This window comes from Malania oleifera, chromosome 9 (genome assembly GCF_029873635.1).
Source record: "Malania oleifera isolate guangnan ecotype guangnan chromosome 9, ASM2987363v1, whole genome shotgun sequence".
NCBI lineage: Eukaryota > Viridiplantae > Streptophyta > Magnoliopsida > Santalales > Ximeniaceae > Malania > Malania oleifera.
Genome location: NC_080425.1, coordinates 15,587,883 through 15,605,651, shown reverse-complemented (window position 1 = coordinate 15,605,651; position 17,769 = coordinate 15,587,883). Strand labels below are relative to the sequence as shown.

The 17,769-nt window shown below is 36.5% G+C and overlaps 1 protein-coding gene across 1 annotated transcript in view; it reads right to left on the bottom strand.

Moving 5' to 3' along the window:
- Positions 1-17,769, bottom strand: part of LOC131163852 (dynamin-like protein ARC5) — a 41,110-nt gene that overhangs the window by 10,154 nt on the left and 13,187 nt on the right. The window contains exons 10-14 of the mRNA XM_058120648.1: positions 17,326-17,483; positions 17,167-17,227; positions 4,037-4,099; positions 3,816-3,916; positions 1,584-1,641 (exon numbers count right to left, since the gene is read on the bottom strand). Coding sequence (XP_057976631.1) covers positions 1,584-1,641; positions 3,816-3,916; positions 4,037-4,099; positions 17,167-17,227; positions 17,326-17,483 — 441 coding nt within the window. The remainder of the gene's footprint in view (positions 1-1,583; positions 1,642-3,815; positions 3,917-4,036; positions 4,100-17,166; positions 17,228-17,325; positions 17,484-17,769) is intronic.

Genomic DNA, 17,769 nt, shown 5'->3' with positions numbered 1-17,769 from the left:
GTCATTAATCATACTTCGAGCATAATTTCAAGTTTTTCACACCTTTCTCAAGTGTGGAGGAAATGTTTGCAGTATCATTGATGGAAGATGTCCTATGAATCTGTTTTTTATAAATGGGGTCACTTGCATGCAAATTCATCCAGAAGCTCATCCAGAGTCTTATTAGATATCTTGGATTGATAGCACTACCTTACATGTTTTTGAAAGATGTTTGGTTCCTATCCAAATGGATGACTATTTTAATAATGTTTGTGTGATATCATACCCATGAATATTGGCCATGTACCCCTTGGTTCTCCTTGGTTGGATGATTTGGATGTGACTCAAGGACATGAGAACACTTATATCTTCTACTATAATGATAAGATAATTTTGAATTCTGCTCCACCAATCAACCAAGATAAGGATTCAGTCACAATTACTCAACTTGAAGACACTACGAGCAAGGAAATGCAAGTTGTTTGAAGACATCCAAAGTCTCAAACATTCCTATTGTTGAGTTTATCATCCCCGACATGTTCATTGATGCTAACTTTCAATTCAAGTCTATGATGCTGCCTAAGGATCATGGTTTTTTGTATCACTCAAACGTTGGCTTTCAACAAGACCAAGTTTGCTCCCTAATTTTGATCCTCCAACATTTCAAAATTCAAGGCTGAATTTTTTCTAATGAGAGATTTGATGTAGGACAAGCAAGACCTTGGAAAGATCCTTTTTGGAGAATAATTAAGGAGAATTGGGTCCAGGGATTGTTTGGTTCAGTTAGTAGTTTATTATCTGTTTAGTTTGATTAGTATAGTATTATGTGTATTTGGGGGCTTGTTTGTAATATTTGTGTATTCTAGGGGTGTGTTTGTAATGTAATGTAGTTTTAGGAATATATGTGTAATTTCATATGAAGATGTTTTCTTGTAAATAGTGAGTGAAAACCACGTTATAGGCAGTTGATGAGTTTGAATTTAAGTTGAACAAAGTATTCCCCCTTGTATCTCCTCCCTCCTCTCTTCCTTTTTTAATTTCTTCTCATCACTCCCATGGGTGCAGATCCCTGATGCTGCCCCTGCATCACTTTACTCTTGGTCATAATGTGGGGGGCACATACTAATGCTGAGTAGGCTGGACCTCCATCTGATAAGAGGTCCACTGGTAGATGCTATACATTTGCAAGAGGAAATCTTGTGCCCTGAAAGGCCAAGGCGGAGACTGTTAACAAAATTACATATAGTGTTTAGTCAAATTAGAGAGCAATGGTACTTGCTGCTTGTGTGCTCGTTTGGTCAAAAGCATTGGTTAGGAAGCACTTGCCCTTAAATATCATAACCCTAAGAGCTTGATGTATGATAATCAAGAAGCAGATTTAATGCATCAATCTATCAAGTCATAATCAAGCAGCAGATTTGATTTCTATCCTCTCATTGTAGTCTTCTTCACTCCCGCTCCTCTCTCATCAAAGTACAATTGACACCAATATCGAATGCTACATTGATCATTATAAACCCATTTCAAATGCAACACATGGAAAAATAAAATTTGAAATTCATTTTGACTAGACATCCAAATGCCTCATAAGTACAAATGTCTACCTTATTGTGAAGGGACCAGGTGACATAACGAGTGGTGCTCACTAAATCCTCCATGCATCTGAAACAAAATTATAATGATCAGACAGAGTAGTTATCAATGCAAAGCTAACCATAAAAAAAAATGCCCATCACAATCTACATAAAAGAATGCAGTTTGCATGTACGCCAACAAGATCAGAGCAGAAGGATTTACAGTTGAATATACTACTTTATCTCAAGCCATGTGCAAGCCATGTGATGCTTGACATTTTCATGATGACAATTCAAGGATAGTGGACCATCATCAGCACAAGTTTAAATAAAATGCATATAAAGGGTGTGACTTCAAATTTTTCACCACTATATTCTGAAGAATACCCAGAAAAGTTTGATGGGAGCTATACTCCTGGTCTTTGGAATAAGTGTTGCATTATAATATGGACAGGGTGCAGTTTATAACTCAATTAACCCAACAAACCTTTTAAAATCCAACACCTCAGGCCCGCAATATATATCCTCTCTCACACAAATTATTAGATCTAAAATTTTAACACTGGGAATCATGGAGAGCACAATAATCTAAGAAAATGCAATAGAGCACAATTAACGTATAGAGTACTTTAATCAATTAAGATTCACTCATCGCATCATGTTTGTAGAAGGACGAGTTCAATAGAATATAATGTTAATGTAATGGAATTAAGAAGGCTTTGTAGCCAATTAACATCCTCATCCTATTGTAGATCTTAATAAATGGAAAGCAAACATATATAAAGAATGTCATTCGAAAATCTATGGGGTTTCAGCTTCTAACACAAGTATTTCACCTGTTTTGCAGGCATCCATAACTCATATCTAGTTCTAAGAGGGCGTTTAGTTCGCGGTATGAAAAATATTCCCAAGCAATGACATTCTCGGAAATTTTATTCCTAGGAATGAGATCCCTGCCACATTAGAATAATTTCATTTGGTTCACGCTGCCCATGTCAGTGTTTGGTTCAACAGAATACAAGATGACCATTATAACCTTGACTTGTGTATAAACAATACATGAAGAATAATTAAATTTTCAACACAAAAATACACTAAGAATGTGTACCTAATTGAATACATGTCCTAAACTTTCAACAATCAAGAATTTAAAAAAAAAAAAAAACATTCAACACTTCATAATCCAATTAACCGAAATAATTGGGGCAATATGTCTCCAAATGTAACCATTATATTATATCATTCTAACATAATAATATTCTAATTTATATGAACAATTTATGATTTAAATATAACACTAGCATTTAATAATACTATATTTTGGGCGCATTGATATCCAACCTCCAAAATTATGAGGCCAATTTGGTCCCAAAATAGGATTCTCATGGGACTGGGATTCTCATGAAACTTGCTCATTGGGGGTAAGTGGGATGAGATGCCCATGTTTTTTGAGAATCCCGCTAAAACTCCTGCCGATTCAAACTCTAGGTGCCCAAACAAACATGGGAAATGAGATGCCCTGGGAATCAGATTCCCAGTAATGATGAATGATGCTGTGAAATAAATGCCCCCTAAATTTTTAAGTTTAATTTAGCCATCACATACAACTGTCGTATGTTACAAATTATGGAAGTTATATTGAACATCACTTGATGTAAACTTATCTGGCTGTACTACATTGTTAAGTCTGTAGTTATCCATGTTCTTATAGAGTAACCCATCTTTCCCTACATTCCATACGTTCTTTGTTCCCACAATATTTAATATTTGTACAGTTAAACTCTCTTAAAGAAAATAAATCATAAGAACTCTAACAATGTATTGCAAAGCTAATAATCAAATGGATGCAATTCAGAAGCTTTTATGTTACGGCTGCCTTTTCTTTTCCTCTTTCTTTTATCAACTGCTGCACATTGGAATGGGGGGTCTGCTGTGATCAATCCAGAGCACATGCATGCAAAATTACAGCATACATCAATCATATTACGAGTGAAATTTGTATTGATGCACAGTTTTGAACTACTCTACAATGGGTCTGCATTGTGCCATTGCCTAGTATAGTAGCAATATTCTTCTGAAAAGTTACTCATAATGAATGATTGATGGAAGTCACAATGACTGGCAGAGCCTAAATATCACTCCTTTTATCATGCTGCTTTATGTAGTTTATCTACCAAACAATTTATAGGCAGGTCGCAGGAAGTTACTGAAAATGGACAAGTATTATAACTAATACAATGATATAAAATCTAGTGACTCAACTTTTCACGGCATGTTCTTTCAGTGGATTCTGCAAAGTTGTTGTAGGCAGAAGCAACACGCCTGAGAAAAACCTCATGACCACTTAGATATACACCATCTTTCTGTAGAAAAGCAGTTAAGATGAAATGGAAACTAATCATTGGAAAAATGAGCAACATTCTTTGAATGACAGTTCAAAAAGTTCTTGAACACAATAAATATGCAAGGTGACAAACCCAAACCTGAAGAAGAAAGACAGAAATAGGTAGCAATCTCTTTAGAATGTGCAAGAGCCTACAGCCCAACTGTACCAGGGGGGGAAAAGAATTTTAGATTTTCCATAAGCATCTAAAATAAAGAAACCACAAAGTCAAACTTGCAATTTTGGAGAACAAAATGAAATTAAATAAGAAAACTTTTCGCCTGGCAACATCCCTCAATGTATTAGTAGTATAAGTTAAATCACTGTGGGGAAAAAAAGGATCAATAGGCTTGTTTCACATACAATATAACTATAAGCAAGAATGAGGAATCAATAATAAAATAACAAAAACAATTTTGAGGAACATTTTAATAAAGGCATGTCCTATTAGAATAATAAAGGAAATACACCAATTTTGATAAGCTTCCAACATGGGCTGGCCTGTTGCTATAATGTGTAAAGCTACTGTTTTTCCATGGTGATGGAGAATCACCAATGGAGAACTTTAGTTGCTTATGTTGTAGCTAGATTTTATTATTGTAGTTTGGTTATTTTAGAAGTTTGGTTAATTTGGGCTTATTTTTTGAATTTAAGTACTTCAGGGCTATTTTGTAATTTCGTGTTTAGGGTTTTGCAGGCTATAAATAGGGGTGTAAAGCCACTGCAATACACCATTTTGATTCGTAAAAAACGTTTAGTTTTCCTTCTATCCCTATCCACAAGAATGCTCATATCCTGCATTAGCTTCTGAGGGATTCCTAAGTCCTCTCATGGTTCTCTACATTACTTGTACACAAATGCAAGCTTTCTTCCACTTTCAAGAACCCCCTCCACAGTTGACAACCATACAAATTTAGTTACATGTATACAACCTGGTTCATGCTCATTCTAGGTAGATCTCTTAACATACATGACAATCATAAGGTTTCATAACTGACTTTGATGATCACAACAAATTATAGTAGTGCTAATCCTAGTCTTAAACTTCAAAATTTTCACTGAAAAATTCTAATATCAAATCTCAAGAGGGGGTTCAAAACTTCAAAATGAAATCATGTTTCAATTTCTATTTTCCAAGATTTCAGCCAAAGTTGCAAGAGTTTCGAGGATTCCAACTGAAATTTTTGAAAATTAAAAAAAAAAAGTGAAAATAGTGAAGTTTTCATTTTATTTCTTAATTATTTTCACTGTCATCTATTTGAATATTTTAAAATGACGCGGGATGGAAGCAGAGGAACAATTATCCCTGTCCTAGATCAAATATAGGGTTTCTTGCAAACAAGTACAGAAAGAAAATTGATTTTTTTTCATTAATAAAAAAAAAAAGTGTCTATTTCCAGCAGCTTTGCAAGGCTATTTACAGCCCTTAAATTCTAAAATTAATCCTACAATTACAACTAAAATTAAGCCTAAAATAACCCTAATCTATCAAAACTTTATTTTGGATATGGAACACTTAAAATAACTAAAAATGATCAAATCAACTCACTATCATTAATGGCTACGAAAACTAAATAATATCATTAAGAGTCAAGATATGAGTTTGATTTATCTGTATAATGTGTGTATATTGTGTCTTTCATGAGACCCTGCATTTGAAGAAAACTTGTCCTTGAATTTATTGATTAAGTCTGCAATCTCCGCTCCACCAAAAAAGATATTTAGAATATTTGACAGGTCTTGATTTTATTTCCATCCTGTTTTCCAATATATGTGCATCTCAAATACTATTCCAAATCAATCTTCACTTAATTGCTGGGTCCTAGAAGTGCTTTATGTATTCAAATTAAATGCATCAACTCCAATAAGATCAATGCACTCAATTGTTATTCCAAGAGATCTTGAAATCTACTATCAGCTTCTCTCGACATTTGATGCTAACTGAATCCTCTATTAGTTTCTCAAAAGTCATCTCTACTTGAATTTCATAATTTTCTTCAATCACTAGCACAACAACTTCTTTATAAAAATCATCAAGATGCTGATTTTCCATGTTCAATTGTGGGGGAACATAATATTGTTGAAAACCTTCCACATCTAGTTCATTCAAATCTATCTGGGAGGTTCCCTCCATATCCTCATTTAAATCATCATTAACCATCCCTAATTAAGTCACCGTGGACGTGGAGACTCGCGTGAGCCTGCGTAGAGTTTCGTGGGTGTTCGTTAGGACTGATTGTGATCCTTTCTATTGCATCTTATAGATTCTGCATCACTTTCTAATATTGTAGCACATACTCTGTGAACTAGGATTTTGTAAGAATTTCATTGCTATTACAATTTCCTCTTCCAATGTTTGCCATGGATCACAGTCGGCCTACTCCGATACCAACTAACATAGACCTGAAGTGTACGTTATTTTAAATGTATCAACGGCAAAGCAATTAATCTTGCCCTAGATCAATTCTTGGGTTTCCAACAAACAGAAGTACAAGGAAAATTGAATTTTTTATATTAATCAAAATGGGGTGTATTGCCAACAGCCTTACAAGGCCATTTATAGCCTTAAACCCTAAAATTAAGTCTACAATTACAACTAAACTAAGCCTAAAAGTAGTCCTAACCTATCAAGACTTATTTTTTGCGATTAAAACACTTAAAAATACCAAAAAATCATCAAACCAAATCCCTATAATTAATGGCTACGAAAATAAAATAAAATCATTATGAATCAAAATATGAGTTCAATTTGCCAATATATTTTGGCCTACATCACAAAGTTCCATCACAATTTCCATAGTTTATTATAGACTTCTATATTTCTTTGAATTGAAATCGAAGTTTCTTTCAAAATCAAAATTCCCAAAAATTCAGACCCATTAAAATTTCTGCCAAAATCAAAAGTTTAGTCCTTAGTGCAAACGTTGTGCTTGGGCATTGTGATCTTAGTCTATATCGCAAGCGCTTGCACCATTAGGTATGGAGGCTTCCCTTAAGTTTGAAATTCAACAAGTTCGAATTCCTCTGAACTAATTGAGAAGCCCATATAAATTTGAGATGAAGCTAAAGTCAAGCGCACAATAAATGTGAAACTAACATGAAGGTTATTTTACAGTGCGCCGCCTCACTTTGAAGTGAGCAACCTTGCTTGGAGATGTTTGCATTGGAACAAACTTGAGCAACCCCACAATTGGAAATGAAACATCCAAAAATCTTGTAGATCTAATTCTCAATTTGAGGCTTATAAAGATCTTTTGTGAACAAGAATATTACATTCAAGATATTAAAGATTTCACACACATTTATTGAAGACCTCATACAAAACATAAAAATTTGAAGATATATTTCCGAGTTTATACTCCACAGAACAGCTTCAAGGTTTAGCATTTACGGAAGGTCTATTTGAAGATTTTTACAATATATCCTTACACCAATCAAAGACAACATTTCAAATTCAATTGGCCGTGAGATTTATTATAAAAGTAAAATAAATTAAATTAAAAAAAAAACTAAAATGTCTTCAAGATTAACATAATATCATCTCATTTAATGAACATCTTGGCTTGAAGTGGATAGTTCTTAAAGATTGGACCACTAGAAGATGCTATGACATCTCAGCTTAGCTTATCTACTTGAACATGAGCTAGCATACCTATTTAGACTCAAGATTCTTCAATAACTGAAGATTTCAAGTTAGAAGGTTTTCGTAAAGCTATTGACAGATGAAAGTCTACAGTCTACTTGAAGAATCATGTTGAACCCTTTCAGAAAGTGAAGTCAAAGAAGCTACTACTTACTAATTCTTTTCAGAAGGCTTCAATAGCTAGTAAAACTAATTTGAACTTTAATATAATTAAGAACTATAAATTGAGCAGATTTGAAAGTTGACATAAATTTGAGCTTCAATGATCTAAGAACTTAAGCAAACTTTGTGTGCTCGTAATTAGGGGAGAGATCCTAGTTGTAGTTGGGTGATAGACCCAAGGGAGGAGTGGAGGACAGGTAATATTTGTTGATTGTGAAGATAGTGTTCCATGACAACCCGTTGTCCTTTCTGGTTTGTGGAAAAGGTGGCTTGATTTTGTCATGAAAAAAAAGTCGGATATTGGAGTTTCTAGGAGTTGTCTTGGGAAGTGGAATTTGGCACCAACTAGGACCAAACCAAACCTTTTGCACCTCTTCTCCCTTTGCTTTCTTTAAGCTGCTGCATTTTATTGTTGTGGATGTGATTAATTTGATTTGCGTGATTGTCATCATTAGTAGTGTAGTGAGTCAAGCCTACTCACCATCTACTTGGATTCGACTCGCTCTATAACTTGATTCAGCTCGATTTTGCTCGAGTGTGGGTCGGACTTGAGTTACTCAAGTAGCTTAACAAGTCTAGTTTGAGTTTTGTAATATTACTTGCAAGAATAGAGCCTAATCAAGCTTTTTTTTTTTCTTAAATCAGCAAAGGAAAAGAAATTCATTAGAGAAAACACAGCATCAAGGGGATGCCAAACAATACAGAGAACAGCAAAAGAACAAAAGCAAAACCCCAATCAAGGGAGTACGTCAAGGAAATCAAGAATAACAGACAAGTCTCTCCCAGACAATCCATTGTGCCAACTAGAAATCATAACTGTCCAGCCATCCAAGATGGTCTACAATGAAGAAAACTCCCCTTCCAAAGCCCTCCTATGCCTTTCTTTCCAAACAACCCAAAAAGTAGCGAGGGGGGTCATGGGAAATAGCCTTCCTTCTAGACTTGTTTGGAGTGGATCCCTTTCCAAGCCCAAATCTCATCCTCAATCAAAGCTGCCATGACCCATTTCTGCCTGACCATGGAAATGGTTAGGATCTAGATATTATATAAGTCATAAAATATAAATTTTACACACATTTAATATTATATACACATTCTATACATTTATACATGTTCTTACGTTAATTCATAATCAAATCGAGTCAAACTTAGGTTTTAAGAACTTATAGCGGAGTTAAGTTCAAGTATTCCTGTGTGTCTACTCAGCTTGACTCAAATACACCCCTAGTTGTCATTGCAGTTGTATTGAAACTGGACTCTGTTAATTTTATAGAATTCAAGTCCTCCCCCGCCCCCACACCCAAACCACCCTTTTTTTTTCTCTTTCTCAGTTTGCACAGATAGCCAACATCTGCTAAATCTGCCAAATAGAATCGCAATAATGCTCAATTGAAGTTCTAAGTCCAGTACACTTACGCTGAGTCTTAGTGAAGTCTTTCAGTGATGTGGAAGGTGCAAAGCAGATGATACCCAAGCCTAGCCTCTCTTAGCCTGTAAAACAATAGCACCCCCAACCATGGGTATAAAAATTCGGATCCGGATCGTACAATCCTATGATCCAGATTTGCCTAATCAATCCAGATCGTATGTAGAATCAGAATCAAGTGGTATCCAAGTAGGATTGTAGGATTGTGATCCTACTGCGGATCCTATTGATCCAGCTTGTGCGACAGAATATGGACTTTTGCCAAAAGCAGATATCCTTCATACTGATTACCGAGAATTTAAACAAAAAATAGATAATACATTTGATAAAGAAGCTTTATCAACAGAAATTGGTCATTTAGTGAATTTTCTGAATAATCAACACCAAGTTTCAATTTGAAAAGACTTTCTTTATTTCCAGAACAAGGAAGAATTGATTCAAAAGGTCGGAAAAAAAAAAAATTAAAATTTCCATTTGATGTAATTCTAACCAATCCCAATAACCAAAAAAACAACTAAAAAAAATCTATTGGAGTAAAAAAAAAACAGTAAAAAAGTCCCTCGATGGTCATACAAACTAATCGATGAGTTGGAACAAGAAGAGGGGGAAAATGAAGAAGACGTGGTAGTGGAGAGTAGACAGCTTTCTTGTTAAAATGTCAACCCAGAATATCTTTGTAAATAAAATAGAAATTAGGAAAGTGAGTAATTATGGGGGATTTGATATCATTTAATAGGAAATTGTTTCCTTGATTAGAATAGGTTATTGTATTATATATTGATTGTACGTAAGAACAAAGGTATGAAAGAAATATTTTTTCCAATCTTTTCTTCTTTCATGGTATCAGAGCTAGGGTTTCTTAAACCCAGCTAAACAATGGCTGACAGCAGAGACTCTACCTCCTCTGCAAACATCACCGGCGATTCAGAGGTTACATCCGGTGGAAGTACGAATGATGACACAGTTTTTCCACTCTCATTGGAAAAACTAAACGGAAAAAATTTCTGTGAATGGGCTCAGTCCATGAAACTGGTGATTGAGGGAAAAGGAAAGCTTGGATACCTTACCGGTGAGCGAAGGAAACCAGATCCTTCCGACGCCATAGCCTTGCAAAGATGGAGGTCCGAAAATTCCATGGTCACAGCTTGGCTCGTCAATTGAATGCAACCATCAATCGGAAAAATTTATTTGTTTTTGCCGACGGCGAAGGAGGTCTGGGAAGCCGTACATGAGACGTTCTCTGATGGAGAAAGTTATTCTCAAATCTTCGATCTCAAGACCCGATTGTGGCAGATGAGGCAAGGCGAGCGAGGGGTTAACGAGTATTTCATGGAGATGAGTCATCTCCGGCAGGAGCTCGATCTGAGCATCGATGAAGAGTGGGAGTGCTCCGGCGATAGCACGCGACACTGAAGGAGGCTCGAAAACGAGAGGGTCTTCGAGTTTCTTGCCGGCCTGAATCGAGAGCTCGACGACGTGAGGGGACAAATCCTTGGCCGGCGACCTCTCCCTTCAACCCGAGAAGTCTTCGCAGAGGTCAGGTGGGAGGAGAACAGGAGACGGGTAATGTTGCGATCCCAAAATGAATCTGCTGGGCTGGACCCGACTGTACATGGATCTGCCCAAAAATTAGATGGGCAGCACGCTGGGCCGGACGCCTCAGCTCTTGCATTAAAAGGCCCAGGAGGACCTAGTCAACGGCCACAAAGAGGAAAAATATGGTGTGAACATTGTCGAAAAACAAGTCATTCAAAAAATACCTGCTGGGAGATTCATGGAAAACCGGCAGACTGGAAACCGAGACAATACCACAAAAATCATGGGTACCAGGCCAACACTGGCGGATCAACTGAAAGATCACAAGGAGAGAACAATGATACCCCATCCGGCAGTGTCTTCAGTCCTGAACAGTTGGATCAGTTATATAAGATGTTTTCATCAATGCAAATATCGGGTCAGTCCTCCTCTGGTTCTCTAGCTTATCGAGGTAATCATCTCTCAGCTTTAAAACCACATCTTGTTACAAATGCCCTTGGATAATTGATTCGGGTGCATCCGATCATATGACTGGGTCGTATCAATATTTTTCATCCTACTCCCTATATGCCGGGAATTTGAAGGTAAAAATTGCAGATGGATCTCTCTCACCAGTTGCTGGAAAAGGAAGTATTCCCATATCTGATTCCTTAACTTTACAATCAGTCTTACATGTCCCCAAGTTATCCTGCAATCTGCTATCTATCAGTCAGTTAACAAAAGACTCGAATTGTTCCGCTAAATTTGTTTCCTCCCATTGTGTTTTTCAGGACCTATCATCGGGGAAGACGATTGGCACTGCTAAAGCGTATGAGGGACTCTACTACTTTGAGGAGGCAAGTTTGAGTGAATTGTGTAATACTGCAATTTGTAATTCTGCATCTACTTCTAAAATTAGTGAACTTTTGTTATGGCATTCACGGATGGGTCATCCCAATTTTCAATATTTAAAACGTTTGTTTCCTTCTCTTTGTTCAAATAAAATGGCCCCTGAGTTTCAATGTGAAGTGTGTGAGCTTGCTAAACATCGTCGTACTTCTTTTCCATCATCCACATACAAACCATCTCGCCCATTTGCTATGTTTCACAGTGATGTATGGGGTCCCTCACGTTCTCTAAATCGCACCAATACAAAATGGTTTGTGACCTTTATCGATGACCATACTCGTCTTTGTTGGGTCTACTTACTAAGAGACAAAACTGAAGTCTGCTCCATTTTTATCAATTTTCATACCATGATTCATACACAGTTCCAGACTCATATTCAGATCCTATGTACTGATAATGGTACGAAATATTTCAATACCATCCTGGGAACTTATCTTCAAGATCATGGGATTGTTCATCAAAGTTCTTGTGTGGATACCCCTCAATAAAATGGGGTTGCTGAACGAAAAAATAGACATATACTTGAAGTCGCCCCGGCTTTAATGTTTACTACCCACATGAAACACTATTTTTGGGGCGATGCCATCTTAATAGCCACACATCTCATTAATCGAATGCCAAGTCAAGCACTCTCATTTGTCACTCCTCTGTAGAAATTTCACGAAAACTTTCCTACCTCTCGACTCCCTTCCAGTCTCCCACTGAAAATTTTTGGCTGTACTGCATTTGTTCATGTCCATGCACACCATCGCAATAAATTGGATCCTCGTGCCATTAAATGTGTTTTCATTGGTTATTCACCTACCCAAAAAGGCTACAAATGCTATGACCCGGTCTCAAAACGACTGTTAGTTAGTCTTGATGTCACTTTTTTTTAAACCGCTCCTTATTTCTCAAAGCCCTCTCTTCAGGGGGAGAAATGGAGGAGTGAAGATCGGTTCTTTGATCCTTTTACTATTGAATCTGCGAAGACTCCAGTTACTTCATTCCCTGACCCATCTATTGAGTCTTCCATTACAGTACTTCCCGATCTGCCAAACACAACTAAACACTTACCCTCAGGGGGAGATGCAGGAGAACAAAACAACGTAGACATACTGGTTTACTCAAGAAAGCCGAAAACAAAGGAGAAGGAGAATCTCATACCTGAGGCACCAAGAGCATTGGACCCGGTGATGGCTCCGAATAATCATGATCTGGTAATTGAGTCTTCCTCTGACAATTCTGCACCTGATGATATCAATCTACCTATTGCAATCAGAAAACAAACCAGGTCATGTACTCAATATCCTTGGTCGAATACATGTCTTATAAAAGCTTGTCTACAGGATATCGTGCATTTGTCTCTAATCTGGACAGGATGAAAGTACCAAAAAACATTCAGGAAGCTCTAGAAATACCAAAATGGAGAGAGGCAGTCTTGGAGGAAATGCGAGCCCTAGAAAAAAATGGAACTTGGAAGTTGACAGATCTACCGAAAGGGAAGAAGCCAGTAGGTTGTAAATGGGTTTTCACAGTAAAATGTAAATCTGATGGAACAGTTGAAAGATATAAAGCCAGACTTGTTGCAAAAGGCTTTACACAGACCTATGGCATTGACTATACTGAGACATTTGCACCAGTGGCAAACTTAAATACAGTTCGGGTTCTCTTGTCCCTGGCAGCCAATTTAGATTGGCCACTGCAACAACTTGATATTAAAAATGCTTTCTTAAATGGAGAATTAGAAGATAAAGTTTACATGACTATACCACCAGGATTCAGTAGCACAGGTGAAGAAAATAGAGTGTGTAAACTAAAGAAATCGTTATATGGCCTCAAACAATCTCCGAGAGCGTGGTTCGACAGATTCGCAAAGGTACTAAAGAATCAAGGGTATCGACAAGGGCAATCAGACCATACACTATTCTTCCAACAGTCTGAAGGTGGTAAGAAAACAGTTCTAATAGTGTATGTTGATGATATAATTCTTACTGGTGATGTTACTGTAGAAATGGAGAGATTGAAGAAGGTTCTGGTTACTGAATTTGAAGTTAAAGACTTGGGACAGATGCGGTATTTCTTGGGCATGGAAGTGGCAAGAACAAAAAAGGGGATTAGTGTTTCACAGCGAAAGTATGTTACTGACCTCCTAGTTGAAACTGGCATGCTAGGGTGCAAACCCAGCAAAACCCCGATAGAAACAGTAAAGAGGGTTGAAGATTGTGGAAAACCGGTAGAAAAGGAGAAGTATCAGAGATTGGTTGGCAAACTGATCTACCTATCACATACTAGACCAAATATTGCATTTGCAGTTAGTGTAATAAGTCAACATATGCATTCACCAAAGGAATTCACTTCGATGCCGTATACAAGATCCTTAGATACCTCAAGGGATCCCCAGGAAGAGGACTCTTCTTTAAGAAATGTGAAAGCAAGGAAATTGAGATCTTTACAGATGCAGATTGGGCAGGATCAGTGGAAGATAGAAGGTCCACCACAGGATATTGTACATTCGTCTGAGGAAATCTCGTGACTTGGAGAAGCAAAAAACAGAACGTGGTGGCTCGTAGTAGTGCTGAAGCTAAGTTCAGGGCAATCGCTCAAGGGATTTGTGAAGGATTATGGTTACGAAAACTATTGGAGGAATTACGAGTACTGGTGAACCTTCCTATCAAACTCTACAGTGACAATAAGGTAGCTATTAGCATCTCTCTTAAACCAGTCCAACATGACAGGACTAAAAAAGTGGAGGTAGACAGACACTTCATCAAAGAAAAAATTGAAGAAGGAATTATATGTATGACTTATGTACCAACCAAGGAACAAACTGTAGATATCCTTACTAAAGGCTTGGGACGACAGAGTTTTTGATGATCTTATTAACAAGTTGGAGATGATTAATATTTATGATCCAACTTGAGGAGGAGTGTTAAAATGTCAACCCAGAATATCTTTGTAAATAAAATAGAAATTAGGAAAGTGAGTAATTATGGGGGATTTGATATCATTTAATAGGAAATTGTTTCCTTGATTAGAATAGGTTATTGTATTATATATTGATTGTACGTAAGAACAAAAGTATGAAAGAAATATTTTTTCCAATCTTTTCTTCTTTCATTTCTTTTTCTTGTTTTCGTTTCGACTAACAAAAAGTTATTTTTCCTTCAAAAAAAAAACTTTTCTTTTCTTCTTTTATTCCTCTTTCTCTTCTCTTTCCTTCTTTTTTTCTCATCTCATGGTCTGATGACAAAGCCATAGAAGTGGAGAAATTTACAGCAGTTTGAATTAAGATTAGCAATTTCTTCTTCCTTTCCTTAATTCTTTTTTCATTTCTTTTTAATTACAAGAAAACAAGCTAACAACAGTCTGCCTTTGGTGGAGCACTTTACATTTTAGACCATTCAGATTTTTTAGGGTCAAAATTGTTGAAGGAAAAACCTGCTAGGTGCTGGCTAGCAAGCTAGCTTTGCTGAAATTTGTTTTAATTTCCTAAATTTAAGAACAAGTTATCAGGCTATTTTATTGAGAGTTGTCATAAAATGTCAAATACATAAATTTTTAATTTATTTCACATAGTAAGTAGACTCCTATGATCCACAATCCAATCCTGCAAGCTCCCCCAACAATCCTATGCAGGATCCCAATTCTAACAACCTTGCCCTCAATGGCTAGAAAATTCAATGAGAATAAAATAAATTTTTACATGAATATTAGATTATAATATTGATTTTCCAATATCATTTGTAGGGCATCTACTAGTAACAGACCGTAAATCAATATCATAAGCATATTAAAAATGAATAAATCATTAAAATTGAGTACATCAAACACACACACACACACACACATACAGAAGCAGCTGTGATATTTTAACCGTACAAGGACTAGGACTCCAAATCAGGAAAGCCAAAAAATTCAGAAAAGAATGAATAAAGACTATGACTACCTACTTGGGGGGGGGGAGAAGAAACTTTGACTGCCAAAACCATATATATAAGCCTAATCACAGACAAAGCTCCTACTACAATTACTACTAGCAAAAGACCATGGCCGTATAGCCCATGCCCATGAAGGAAAAATTACCGGCATTTGCACAATAAAACTGGAGGAAAACAGAAGTAAAATAAGCCAACAGCTTTTTGGCAATATCCCAACTAATTATTCACTCAGCAAGGTCCACCAGCCCCAGATACCTGCATTGTTCAAATTAGGGCATCCCTAGAAGCATCCTTGCTGGTCACTGAATTTTCTATAAGCTTTCTGGGGCAGCTGCCATTGACCTCCATGGGGCCTGTCATCATGTTGTGGGTGACTTGTAGTGGAGGCTTCCCTCAAGCTCCTAAAAGAGCTTAAACTTCCATAGCATTTCCAGACAACATCCATAAATATTGAATTTCCAAAGTACTCAAGAGGGGAGAATCCAAAAGTGATGCCACCCATTCATAGTTCTTAAACATCAAAATTCCGCATTTAAGTAATTAACCACCAATTACTGACGCTGCAAAGAAGAAGAAATGATTTTCTCTCACACAGCACTGTAGAAGCATACTCATCGTTGAACATGCAAGCATTCCTTCCCAGCATAAGGAATGTCCAATGATACAGCATTTCTTAATCACAACACACAAATTATCCAAGTATAAGAATTTGCATGATCATATAGATTGAAGCTTCTAAAAAGTTACTATTTTTTTTAGGTCTTAACAATACCAGATCCCTAACTTTGCATCAAATTTTCCCTCCAGATCTATTAATTCAGAAGAAAGATGCACCACTTAATTTTGTTCAACCAATGACTGAAAAAATGTTTTGGAAAAAGAAAAGACTTATAGACTCATATTTTGAAAAAATCAACATCCTCCATCTGAAACCAATGAAAAAGCATAAGAAATAGAATAACAAAAGCCACAATTGTAATTTCAAGCTCGCTCAGATTTCTAAATAAACTGAATTTCCAAGAAACTAATCATAACAAAGTATGCACTCTTGGCCAAAAGCAAGACCCTCTAACTTGGAAGCGGCATACACCATACTTGATTGTGCATTAAAAACAAACTTCAGTGCTACTCCAAAATATTCAAGATAGTGAGAGATGTGAATCAAGTCACTCACACAAAACCAAAAATATGAGACCGAAAAAAATCAAGCTTAGATTCCACATAAAGCATACAAGGTTATATGAACAAGATGGAACTTCAATTTTTGCTGCTTTGAAGCAATCCGGATATGGAGAAAATTCATAACGTGATTTACACCAAATTGATCAAAACTATGAGCTAGGCCTATCTGACAAGGAGGTTGAAGTACCCAATCCATGTGCCGTTGCCAAAGAATTCTTTATGTTGGAAAAGATCATTTTTTGAAGACCAAGTTTCACATATAAATAGCCAATTCTATTGAATTTGTCCTGAGACTACCCATATACTGAATCATGTTAAAACTAAATCCATTTAAAAGATCACCAGTATATTAAGAAAGAGACTAATGAATTCAACATTTCACACCAACACCAGCAACTCAAAACACCAAAAATAATCAATAGAAAAAAGAAAAAGAAAAACTGTGAAGTACTGAAATAATTTGAAGAGATCACCTGATGAAGAAAAGGCTCAAACGTATCACGAGCCTTTGCAACAGCTATCACACAAGCGGTCCTAATTTGAAGAGAAAAAATGAAACATTAACATTTGAAAAAACACAACCACACACGCACACACACACACTTTAGATGAAGCCAAGTAAACATGAATACCTTGAATAATTTGTCCCATCATGAATGTCTTCTACTCCACATGCATTTACAATTTCTTCCCGTGTAATTGGAGGGCATTTGGTTCCTCCAACCACAAAGCGGAATTCAGCCATTGCACGATGATATTGTGCACCTCCATAGAGACGCATGCCTGCATTCTATAACCAGAAGAGGAGGAATTTCAACATGAAAGCCTGGCATATTGATGATATAAGCATAAATTCAGAAAGCTTCTTAAAAAGAAAAGACATGGTTCCATTGATAGCAGTTAAACCACAGATATTTTCTATAGGAACAGTAAAATCACATGAGCTAAACAATTTTGTCAAATTAACACAAAATACCTTCCAAAAGTTATTACAATGAACATTGACAATTCTCCAAGGATAAATATAAATGTGCACTAGGATAAACAAAGGATAAAAAGGGAAAAGAAAAAGCTGC